Source organism: Mobula hypostoma, chromosome 22 (assembly GCF_963921235.1).
Source record: "Mobula hypostoma chromosome 22, sMobHyp1.1, whole genome shotgun sequence".
NCBI lineage: Eukaryota > Metazoa > Chordata > Chondrichthyes > Myliobatiformes > Myliobatidae > Mobula > Mobula hypostoma.
The window spans coordinates 5053804-5066945 of NC_086118.1; the positions used below are offsets into that span (position 1 = coordinate 5053804).

Sequence of the window (13142 nt, forward strand, 5' to 3'; positions counted from 1 at the left end):
TCCATTTGAATTTGTGATCAGTGGTGACCCCAGGATATTAATAAGAGGGGTTCTGTGATAATGATATTGAACGTCAAGTGTCAGGGATCAAATTCTTGCTTGTTGCAGATTGTTATTACTTGTCACCCTGTGGAGCAGCTAGGATTTGGATTGTTTAGTAGAGTAGAAACAGTGGTTGAGTTAGTAGTGGGGGACTTCCGGTAGCGCTCATGGAGTGAAGTCGCGTTCTTGACTCGCTCCATTACCTCTGAGTTTTTTTTTCTCTATGGTCAGCTATACTTTAATTAACCATTAAGGCATCAACTCTTACAATACTTTGAATTAAACTGAATTCTCCGACAACTGGATGATACTTAGATCTGCTATGTCTAAGAACGGGAAAAACGGCAAGGATGGTAAACCTCCGGTTAAACCGAAAGCTACGGATCTCCCCCCGACTGAATCACCGGTGACTTTGAAAGCTATATCGGAGTTAATTCAGAGGGAAATTTCAACCTCTGTTAGGGAGATGATTCGTACGGAAATTGCAGACTCTGTTAAAGACCTGATTCATATGGAAATCTCAACTAATCTCCAGAAAATTGCCGATTCAATTGATAAGATGCAAACATTTATTGCGGAACATCAGTCGGCTATATCTGATCTTCAAAAATTCGCGCAACAAAGTGAGCTTAAGATGGGGAAAATCAAAGAAACAATTAATGTAATGAAGAAGAAACTTGACTTTCTGACTTTTAAAAACTCTGACTTGGAATCTAGAATGCGACGGCAGAATTTACGAATGATTGGGGTGCGGGAAGCTGTGGAATCTAACAACCCCATGAAGTATTTTTCTCAACTTTTAAAAGATGCATTCCCTACTGTATTTCCTGACCAACCACCGCTACTGGATCGTGTTCACAGAATCCCATCATACTCGTCTAGGTCAGATAGACCTAGGCATGTTATCTTACGTTTTCATTACTTTCAAGACAAGGAGAGACTGTTTCGATTTGCTCGATCTAAAGGTTTCATCGATTTTTCGGATCTTAGGTTCCGATTCGTGGAAGATTTCAGTAAACCAATCTGGGACCAACGGGTTCGTTACAGATCTGTGATGTCGGAATTCTATAAGATGGATTTAAGACCAGCGTTGCTGTACCCTGCACGTCTAAGGATTCGCATGTCAGATGGAGTCCTTCGTTTTTTTGATTCTCCATCGGATGCCCAGAGTTATCTGGATCAACTTTCACCTTCAACATCTTAATTGCTATTTTTTTAAATTATCTCCGTTGATCGGAGGCTGTGAATTGGTTGGTTTTAACTTTTTCGTGCCCTATTTGGGCAGAAAAGTTTATTTTTGATTTCTTAATATGGTTGCTAAACTTTCTTTTCAACTACGTCATTTCTTTCTTTTCCCAGGGGATTCTGGGTGGTTACTTCCTTTTTGTCATCTTACGTATTTCCTGTGTGGCCTTAAATTTTGTAGTTTTTTTCAAATTTTATTCTGTTTTGCTTTTTATAACCACTTTATGTCAATAATCTTATTTTTTCTTGTTGCTGTGTTTATTCATGGGTTTGGGGTTTATTGTGGTTTTTTTTTAATATATATATTTTCTGGCTTTTGTTCTGTTGTGTGTGTATTTTAATTGAGCTACCTTTTTTTTACTTTTTCACTGTTTTACAATTAGCTGATCTTTTTCATATTTATACCTTTTTTTTAGGGAGCGTGTACCGGAAGTCATGGGTGTAGTTTTAGCGCTTGCTTCTTTCGGGCGGGTCTGCTTTAGATTTTGCCTTGGGGTCTTGGGGCGGGGGGTGGTGGGAGGGGCTTCACGTTTTAGTTTGTTTCTCTTTGGGCTATATACATTATTGAAGTACTGGTTGCGTCCTTTTTCCCGGTATCTCTCGTATGTTCTGTCTCCTCTCCGGGTTTGTGGGTCGCGCCTATCGTCAACCCTCCTTGTTGTGGGTTGACTTTAGGATTTATGGAGTCTATTATTAATTTTGTCTCCTGGAATACTAACGGTCTTAATCATCCTATTAAAAGGAAAAAAGTTTTTAATGTGTTCCGGAGACTTAAAGCACAAATTTTATTTTTACAAGAGACCCATGTACGGAGGGGGGACAGACTACGTTTTTTCAAATTCTGGAAGGGACAACAATTTCATTCGAACTCCAATGCTAAGATTCGAGGCGTCTCTATTTTTATTGATTCCTCAGTTACTTTTATACAACAGGATATTATTTCTGATCCGAATGGTAGATTTTTATTGGTTAGTGGTTTACTATTTAATAAAAAAGTAGTTTTGGTTAATGCTTATGCTCCTAATATGGATTGTCCGGAATTTTATAAATCATTGTTTAATCAGTTTCCGAATTTGAACGAGTTTTCATTGATCTGGGGCGGAGATCTTAATACCTGTTTGTCTCCAGCTTTGGACCGTTCGGCTCCTTTACGGACCTTACCTAATAAATCTGCAAATTTGATTAATTTTTTCCTTTCTGATTCTGGGTCGACGGACATTTGGCGTTTTCTGCATCCTCAGGAAAAAGATTTCTCCTTCTTTTCACATGTTCATCATTCCTATTCAAGAATTGATTTTTTTTATTGATTCTCGTCTTATTCCTTCAGTGATTAAATGTGATTATGATTCTATAACCATTTCGGATCATGCTCCACTTAAGCTTTCTATTAAAATTATGGCCAATATACCAAATAATAGACAATGGCTTTTTAATTCGCTGTTGCTTCAGGACTCGGACTTTGTTAATTTTATGAATGAACAGATTGAGCTTTTTTTTTACAATTAACCACACAGAAGATATTTCGGTTAACACTCTTTGGGACACTTTTAAAGCCTATATTCGGGGTCAGATTATTTCGTATTCTGCTGCTTTGAGGAAGAAACAGAAGCAGGAGGAGATGGCAATTGTGGACAAGATTAAAGAAATTGATAAGAAATATGTTATGGCTCCTTCTGAGGAGTTATACAAACAAAGAACTGAACTTCAAATGGAACACAGTTTACTACTCTCGTCCTTGATTGTAAACCAATTAAAGAAACCAAGAAGTGACTTTTATGTTCACAGTGACAAAATTGGCAAGCTGCTGGCTAATCAATTGAAATCTAATTATGTTAAATCTCAAATCAATCAGAAACAAAGGTTCTGAACTTAAAGAGGGGTAACTTTGAAGGTATGAGACATGAATTAGCTAAGATAGACTGGCAAATGACACTTCAAGGATTGACGGTGGATATGCAATGGCAGGCATTTAAAGGTTGCATGGATGAACTACAACAATTGTTCATCCCAGTTTGGCAAAAGAATAAATCAAGGAAGGTAGTGCACCCGTGGCTGACAAGAGAAATTAGGGATAGTATCAATTCCAAAGAAGTAGCATACAAATTAGCCAGAGAAAGTGGCTCACCTGAGGACTGGGAGAAATTCAGAGTTCAGCAGAGGAGGACAAAGGGCTTAATTAGGAAGGGGAAAAAAGATTATGAGAGAAAACTGGCAGAGAACATAAAAACGGACTGTAAAAGCTTTTATAGATATGTAAAAAGGAAAAGACTGATAAAGACAAATGTAGGTTCCCTGCAAACAGAAACAGGTGAATTGATTATGGGGAGCAAGGACATGGCAGACCAATTGAATAATTACTTTGGTTCTGTCTTCACTAAGGAGGACATAAATAATCTTCCAGAAATAGTAAGGGACAGAGGGTCCAGTGAGATGGAGGAACTGAGCAAAATACATGTTAGTAGGGAAGTGGTGTTAGGTAAATTGAAGGGATTGAAGGCAGATAAATCCCCAGGGCCAGATGGTCTGCATCCCAGAGTGCTTAAGGAAGTGGCCCAAGAAATAGTGGATGCATTAGTGATAATTTTTCAAAACTCGTTAGATTCTGGACTAGTTCCTGAGGATTGGAGGGTGGCTAATGTAACCCCACTTTTTAAAAAAGGAGGGAGAGAGAAACCGAGGAATTATAGGCCGGTTAGCCTAACGTCGGTGGTGGGGAAACTGCTGGAGTCAGTTATCAGGGATGTGATAACAGCACATTTGGAAAGCGGTGAAATGATCGGACAAAGTCAGCATGGATTTGTGAAAGGAAAATCATGTCTGACGAATCTCATAGAATTTTTTGAGGATGTAACTAGTAGAGTGGATAGGGGAGAACCAGTGGATGTGGTATATTTGGATTTTCAAAAGGCTTTTGACAAGGTCCCACACAGGAGATTAGTGTGCAAACTTAAAGCACATGGTATTGGGGGTAAGGTATTGGTGTGGGTGGAGAATTGGTTAGCAGACAGGAAGCAAAGAGTGGGAATAAACGGGACCTTTTCAGAATGGCAGGCGGTGACTAGTGGGGTACCGCAAGGCTCAGTGCTGGGACCCCAGTTGTTTACAATATATATTAATGACTTGGATGAGGGAATTAAATGCAGCATCTCCAAGTTTGCGGATGACACGAAGCTGGGTGGCAGTGTTAGCAGTGAGGAGGATGCTAAGAGGATGCAGGGTGACTTGGATAGGTTGGGTGAGTGGGCAAACTCATGGCAGATGCAATTTAATGTGGATAAATGTGAAGTTATCCACTTTGGTGGCAAAAATAGGAAAACAGATTATTATCTGAATGGTGGCCGATTAGGAAAAGGGGAGGTGCAACGAGACCTGGGTGTCATTATACACCAGTCATTGAAAGTGGGCATGCAGGTACAGCAGGCGGTGAAAAAGGCGAACGGTATGCTGGCATTTATAGCGAGAGGATTCGAGTACAGGAGCAGGGAGGTACTACTGCAGTTGTACAAGGCCTTGGTGAGACCACACCTGGAGTATTGTGTGCAGTTTTGGTCCCCTAATCTGAGGAAAGACATCCTTGCCATAGAGGGAGTACAAAGAAGGTTCACCAGATTGATTCCTGGGATGGCAGGTCTTTCATATGAAGAAAGACTGGATGAACTGGGCTTGTACTCGTTGGAATTTAGAAGATTGAGGGGGGATCTGATTGAAACGTATAAGATCCTAAAGGGATTGGACAGGCTAGATGCAGGAAGATTGTTCCCGATGTTGGGGAGGTCTAGAACGAGGGGTCACAGTTTGAGGATAGAGGGGAAGCCTTTTAGGACCGAGGTTAGGAAAAACTTCTTCACACAGAGAGTGGTGAATCTGTGGAATTCTCTGCCACAGCAAACTGTTGAGGCCAGTTCATTAGCTATGTTTAAAAGGAAGTTAGATATGGCCCTTGTGGCTACAGGGGTCACGTGGTATGGAGGGAAGGCTGGGTTCTGAGTTGGATGATCAGCCATGATCATAATAAATGGCGGTGCAGGCTCGAAGGGCCGAATGGCCTACTCCTGCACCTATTTTCTATGTTTCTATTTATAACCAAAATGATCGATTGATACTGGATCATGTGGGGATTAATCAAACCTTTTGTGATTTTTATTCTTCTTTATATCAATCAGAGTCTCCTCGAGATTCTAAATATATGAATGATTTTTTAGATAAGTTAGACTTCCCTCAGATTTCACAGGATATGTCTTCTTTATTAGATACTTCCATTACAATGGATGAGATTAAGAATGTTTTTTTTTCTATGAATCTGGGGAAAGCTCCTGGCCCGGATGGGTTTACCGTTGAATTTTATAAATGTTTTGCTTCTTTATTGATTCCTTGGCTCTGTAGGGTTTTTGAGGCTTCTCTGAAACTTGGTAAACTTCCTGAATCTTTTAATAGAGCATCAATTTCTCTAATACTAAAGAAGGATAAAGACCCTGCTCAATGTGCTAATAACTTAGAAAAAACTTTAGAATCAATATTTAATAAAGATATTGGTCTATAAGTTTTTTCTAAGTTATTAGCAAATAGACTAGAAAAAGTACTTCCTTCTATTATTTCGGAAGACCAAACGGGTTTTATTAAAGGTCGTTACTCTTTTTATAATATTCGTACATTGTTAAATATCGTTTATACTCCCTCACAAAATGTTCCTGAGTGTGTTATTTCTTTAGATGCCGAGAAAGCTTTTGATAGAGTAGAATGGCCTTATTTATTTAAGGTGCTTGAAATGTTTAATTTTAGCTTGAAATTTATATCCTGGATTAAACTGTTATATCATTCCCCTGTTGCCTCGGTTCGTACTAACTCTTTAAACTCACCTTTTTTTCCTCTCTTTCGTGGTACTCGACAAGGCTGTCCTCTTAGTCCCCTATTATTTGATATTGCATTAGAACCTCTTGCAATTGCTATTCGAGAATCTTCAAATATTACTGGGATAACTCGGGGATTAAAGTCCCATAAATTATCACTCTATGCTGATGATTTACTTTTATATATTTCTAATCCTGAGAAATCCATTCCTGCTGTTTTAGAGTTATTAGCACAGTTTGGTTTTTTCTCAGGTTATAAATTAAATCTTAGTAAGAGTGAACTTTTTCCGATTAATAAACATCTTCCCTTATATTATAAATTTCCATTTAAATTGATTAATAATTATTTTTCATATCTTGGGATTAAAATTACTTGTAAATACAAAGATTTATTTAAGACTAACTTTTTACCATTAATAGACCATATTACTCAACTTTCATCTAAATGGTTTCCCTTATATTTAACTTTGATTGGTCGTATTAATGCAGTTAAGATGTTTTTTTTGCCAAAATTTTTATATGTGTTTCAGGCATTACCAATTTTCGTTCCAAAATCTTTCTTTGATAAAGTTGACTCTAAAATTTCTTCATTTATTTGGCAGAATAAGAATCCGAGACTGGGTAAAATACATTTACAGAAAGCTAAGAGAGATGGAGGTTTAGCATTACCTAACTTTAGATTCTATTATTGGGCTATTAATATTCGACATATGAAATTTTGGTTACTTGACCAGGACATACTATCTATTCCTAAATGGGTAGCATTGGAATTACAATCTGTTCAGGGTTATACACTTGGCTCTATTTTAGGCTCCTCTCTCCCTTTTGATTCGAAACGCCTTAAGCAGGTCTCTAACCCGATAGTTAAATATGCTTTGCGCATTTGGTTTCAATTCAGAAAATTTTTTGATCTTAATCAATTCGGGTTAGCGATTCCTATTTTAGGTAACATATTTTTTCCTCCCTCTTTTACGGATCGCGCTTTTCAAACTTGGAAGACTAAGGGTATTTTACGGTTTTTGGATTTATTTTTAGATGGTTCCCTTATGTCTTTTGAACAATTATCTAATAAATATAACTTATCAAGAATACATTTTTTTAGATATTTACAAGTTAGAAATTTCCTAAGTACTATACTTTCTTCCTTTCCAATGCTTCCTCCTAAAATGGAAATTTTAGATTCGATAATTAACCTCAATCCATGTCAGAACGGTGCATCGGCTATGATTTATAATATTATTATGAAACTTAGGAAAGCTCCATTTGACAAGATTAGGGTAGATTGGGAACAGGAATTGGGGCTTACCATTTCTGTGGATGATTGGGGGCAGATTTTACAATTAGTTAATACTTCCTCTATTTGTGCTAAACATTCCCTAATTCAATTTAAAGTGGTTCATAGAGCACATATGTCCAAAGATAAGTTAGCGCGTTTTTACTCGCATATTAATCCTTTCTGTGATAGATGTTCGGGGCAGATAGCCTCTTTAACTCATATGTTTTGGTCTTGCCCTACTTTGGAAACTTTTTGGAGAGATATTTTTAATATTATTTCTAAGGTATTAAATATAGATATCTCTCCTCACCCTATTACTGCTATCTTTGGACTACCTAAAATTTCTAGTAATCTTTCCCCTTCAGCCCGTAGAATGATTGCATTTCTTACTTTAATGGCGAAAAGATGTATTTTACAACATTGGAAAGAGCTTAATGCTCCAACTACCTTTTTTTGGTTTTCTCAGACGATTTTATGTTTGAATTTGGAGAAAATTAGAAGTAACCTTTATGATTCTTCATTTAAATTTGAACAGATTTGGGGACCTTTTATTCGATATTTTCATTTAATGTAATATTTACCCTTCTTTTTTTTTCACTGTTTTTAATGGAGGTCGGGATTGAGGACGTGATTTTAAGTTTAACTCTGTTTGGTTTCAAGTTAGCCCATTGCTTTGCCTTGCTTTTAGTTAGTTGCACGGTGGGTTTTTTTTTGGGGTTTTTTTTTCTTTTTTTCCATTGATATATATAAAATTTAGTATACTATTATGTTATCTTGGTTTCTTATGTTTAAATTACATTGTAGTATTTTTTTTGGTATTGATACCTTTTGGAATTTTATTATATTTTAACATTGTATTAATGTTTATATGGCTTACCTTTTTTGTATACTTACTCAATAAAAAGATTTAAAAAGAAAGAAAGAGTTAGTAGTGGTGCAAGTACCCAAGATGTTCCGCAGCACATGCAGGAATTCAGTCCCAGAGCTTTCGGAGAGACTGGTTCGGAAAGTAGATAGAAGAAACAGACCTTGAAGTCACCAGCTTTTCAATAGAATTTCTGGAAATTTTTACATCATAAACTTGCACCAAATTATTCATCACTATTTTCTTTCATAATCTATAACCTAGATAAAATGTTTATAGTTACAAAGGTTTCAGTCATTTTTCATGGTGGGCGATAGGAGAAACAGATTTATTAATATTTTTAAAAAGAAATTGAACACTTTTAATATTAATTCTTTAATAGGGTTTGGAGATGCTTGAATAGCTCTTTGAAAGAGCTAGTGCTGGTACGGTGACCATATGGGCAGCCTCCACTGTTGTTATACAACTACGTTACTATCAAGTTCCTTGTTGTTTAGATCCCATTCTTCTGCTTCTCAGGAGGAAAGGTGAAAGGAGCACTGTTACTGATTTGAGAAGTAAGCTTTTAATTTAGATGTTTGCCTTTTTCTCTGCTTGAATTTGCTCAGTTATTTATCACCTTTTGTTTTCTTCTAGTGGGAAAAACTTCAAACCATGCCATTGTCCTTGCTCAGCTTTACACCCAGGGCCAGTGTAAGGGGCTACATGCTTTCATTGTGCCCATCCGCAAGATGGGCACCCACGAACCCTTGCCTGGTAAGGAACATGATCCACATTGTCACTGGTTTTGATCCATATTCCCCATGTCACCTTTCTCTGCACATACTCCAGTTTCTTTTTCTAAAGCTACAGATTCTTGCTGAAGCCCAGTTGTTTCATCATTCAGTCTGACTGGTGTCTAACAGCAGCTAGCAAGATACAAGGACTAAAACCTTGTTTCTTGTGTTGAGGTGCAGATCAGCCAGTAATTAACAGTAGGATGGGTTATATGGTCTGCTAATTCAATTATTCAGCTTCAACAATGTTAATATTTAATCTTTTGAAATTTTATATTGGGTTTGGTAGATGCAGAAAATTTTTTAAATTTTAGACTAATTTTCACATCCCTTTTCTCTGTTCCAAGCGGTGGTCTCCATTGAGATCGTGACTTGATTGCTCTTTAAGTTCACAGGGATGGTTTTGGAGACAGAGGGAAGTTAGGAGTCAGGTTAAAGTTTAAAGACTGATGTGGAAGAGTCAGAGGTCAGATTTCCACTTTGCATTCACTTTGCCAGCGACATAGATCAGTGATGAGGTAGGTACAGCTGGTGTTGAGGGCTCCGCTCCACATTCAAAGGGCCAGCAATGTGGACATGGGATGTAGGGCATCCATGGTTGTCAGGCTGTCCCAGGTCAGTGCATGTGAATGTGAGCAGGAAGCATGAGGGCAGGTCAGTCAGCGTGTTTGGAGTTTGAGCTGCAGGGTCCCGTCATTGGCTAGTCTGAGGGTCAATACTGACATTGAAGGCCGATCAGCAGTCGTAGCCCTATGGCTGAGGCTCGAAGGCTATCCTGGAGTTGGAGGACTGTCAGGGTGGGTGGGAGGCAGACATCCCACCCTGCAAAAACTCATTTCAGGGAGGTAGCCCTGAACCTCCCCCTGCACCCGGTCGACCTCCGAGGGTGCATGTATACGGGACATTTGATTATGAAAGAACACAACAATTTATTTGACACATATTGAAATTTCTTTCTTCCTCCCCCTCCCCCTCCCCGAGTCTTTTGTTGGCAATCTGAATGCTAATAGAAATAGCTTTTCTATTTCTTTTGCAAACTTTCCTTGTACTGTGATGTGACTCTGCTGAAAAGAACTGTGAAATACTTGAGCAGCCTTCCCTGCGATTAGCCTCCCTGATATATCGTGGTCCCTAAAAGAAATAAAAGCATAAGGTGTGTCCTTATTACAAAGTATATTTTCTTATGTAATACTTTGCTTAGTGATTTTTGTCTAATCGGTAAACCGATCTGTAATCTGTGAACTGGGTATATGCAGAAAATGTGACATTAAAATATGTACTTATATATTATCATGGAGTCATTTTTAATTCTATTACAACTTTAAGCACGTCTGCAGGGAGTTTGGCCTCATCACGTAGGACATCAACAGAGTAGCTCCTTAGCAGCTGGCCAGCTAGTTCAAATAATGTTAGCTATGCTAATAAACGAATGACACATGTTAAAATCACCTCAACATGTCTTTTACAGTCCTAACCCACCATGGGCAATAGAAAAGTCACTGTTGCAAACAGTGCAGCGAGCAATGCTGTCGTTATTTTTGACCCCTATTAGGCAGGGTTACACTTTAGTGTCATCTGGGATGAAGTGCGTTTTGTATTTTCTTTTTTTGAAACACTCTGCCATGGCGGTGCAGGGCGCTAAACTGAACTGATGGAGAGACAGAGGTCGACTGTAAGCCTGCCCACAGAGAAAACTGATAGGTCTACTTATCACAAAGAGAGACCAATCAGGATGCTTGCTCTCGCTCCCGCTCCCGCTCTCCCTCTCCCTCTCATTTCCGGGATATTGTATATAATTTGCGGGCATCAGGAAGCTGCTATTAATATGCGGGAGACTCCTGGAACTTCCGGGAGAGGTGGGATGTCTGGGGAGGGAGGAAGGGAAGAAAGGGGCTTGTTTTTGTTACTTGTGTTCCGTTTTGTTGCTTTCTGTCTTGTTCTCCCGAGCGCTGTGGCCATGCTATCTTGATGCTGCTGACAGTTGCGAATTGCCCCCAGCAAATCCTTCGGTGGTGTTAAAGTGAACAATGCTGTTACCTGTATGTTTTGTACATGTGATAAATAAGTCTGAAGTGAATTTGATCACACATCACACAAGTCATGGGGCCTTTTGATCTCTGTGGCTCACTCTTGTGTAGAGATTCCATAATTGTGAATGCCAAGGTACCTGAGCTTCTCCCCGAGACTGCATTTTTCATAGACTGGATAGACATGATTAGTCAGACTATCTTATCAGCATTGCATGCTGTATTCAGAATTCATTAGACCCTGTATGCTTGTCCACTTGCAGGTGCTCAATAGTGACTGGAACACCGCCTTGATGAGATGTTTTACCCACTGATCCTTGGCTTGTGATACTGAACTGGGGCCAGGTTGACTTGCCAGATCTGGTTCTGTTTGGCAATGTTGTGTTCCACTAATCTCCCTCTTCTCTGCTCCCAAGGTGTGATAGTGGGTGATATTGGACCAAAGTTTGGATATGATCAGATGGACAATGGCTTCCTAAAGCTGGAGAACATCAGAATTCCTCGTGAAAACATGCTGATGAGATATGCAAAGGTAATGAGTAGAGTGAATGAGGCAAATTTCTGTCAATGCAGTATGGTTCAGATTGGCATATTTTATTTTCTGCCTTCACCTGCACAGTGCTAACAAGAAGTAGTGCTTGATGTAGCAATAAACTGGTTAAAATTGGGGAATTGCTCGACCAACCTGCATCTCTTCTGACTTTAATGCAGTTTCTTCATGTTGCCACCCACTGATTCTTCCACTAGAGCTCTACTGACTTAGTATGTCCACTAATCCTTTCAAGTTGCTCAGCCTGCTACCCCCCATCCTTGCCATGCATTCCAAATTATATTTCTTGTTCAGAATCAGAATCAGAATCAGGTTAATTATCACCGGCATGTGACCTGAAATTTGTTAACTTAGCAGCAACACCAGTTCAATGCAATACATAATCTAGCAGAAAGAGAGAAAAATAAATAAATAAAATAAAACATGATAATAAGAAAACAAGTAAATCAATTACGTATTTTTGATAGATTTTAAAATGTGCAAAAACAGAAATGCTGCATGTTTTAAAAAAAAATAGTGAGTTAGTGTCCAAAGCTTCAATGTCCATTGAGGAATCGGGTAGCAGAAGGGAAGGAGCTGTTCCTGAATCACTGAGTGTGTGCCTTCAGGCTTCTGTACCTCCTACCTGATGGTAACAGTGAGAAAAGAGCATACTGTGGGTGCTGGAGGTCCTTAATAATGGACGCTGCCTTTCTGAGACACCACTCCCTAAAGATGTCCTGGGTACTTTGTATGGTAGTGCCCAAGATGGAGCTGACTAGATTTACAACCTTCTGCTGTAGCTTTTGGTCCTGTGCAGTGGCCCCTCCATACCGGACAGTGATGCAGCCTGTCAGAATGCTCTCCACAGTACAACTATAGAAGTTTTTGAGTGTATTTGTTGATATGCCAAATCTCTTCAAACTCCTGATGAAGTATAGCCGCCCTGTTGCCTTCTTTATAACTACATTGATATGTTGGGATCAAGTTAGATCCTCAGAGACCTTGACACTGAGGAACTTGAAGCTGTCCACTTCTGATCCCTCTATGAGGATTGGTATGTGCAGTGATTGGATCAAATTCCCTTCTGTTTCAAAAGGTGATGCCAGATGGGACTTACTTGAAGCCTCCAAGTGATAAGCTAACGTACGGTACAATGGTCTTCATACGCTGCATGATAGTGGGGGAATCAGCACGAGTATTGTCTCAAGCATGTACCATTGCTATCCGTTACAGTGCTGTTCGACACCAGTCAGAGCTGAAACCTGGGTAAGTGTCGAACATTTGAGTATGAGAGATTGGCAGAATAAGTTTGTGGTGCTTCAAGCCAACTATCCACCACAGTGAAAGATGTTCACTGACTTGTTGAGCTTTGTTGCTCCCTTCTATTTTGTATTGAATACCTTCAACTTGGGGCAGATGCAATGATATCTACAGACCTCATTCCTCTTGAGCTAGAAGAGAGACTTAAGCCAATATTCTTGACACGAGCTGCTACCAGCAGACAAACCTGTCAAGACTTGGTTGCCCTTTTC

General features: G+C 39.1%; 1 protein-coding gene across 1 annotated transcript in view; it reads left to right on the top strand.

The window, feature by feature from the left end:
* acox1 (acyl-CoA oxidase 1, palmitoyl) overlaps positions 1 to 13142 on the top strand; it is a 71828-nt gene that overhangs the window by 21837 nt on the left and 36849 nt on the right. The window contains exons 5-7 of the mRNA XM_063030926.1: positions 8912 to 9031; positions 11495 to 11610; positions 12707 to 12876. Of these exons, the coding sequence (XP_062886996.1) occupies positions 8912 to 9031; positions 11495 to 11610; positions 12707 to 12876 (406 nt within the window). The remainder of the gene's footprint in view (positions 1 to 8911; positions 9032 to 11494; positions 11611 to 12706; positions 12877 to 13142) is intronic.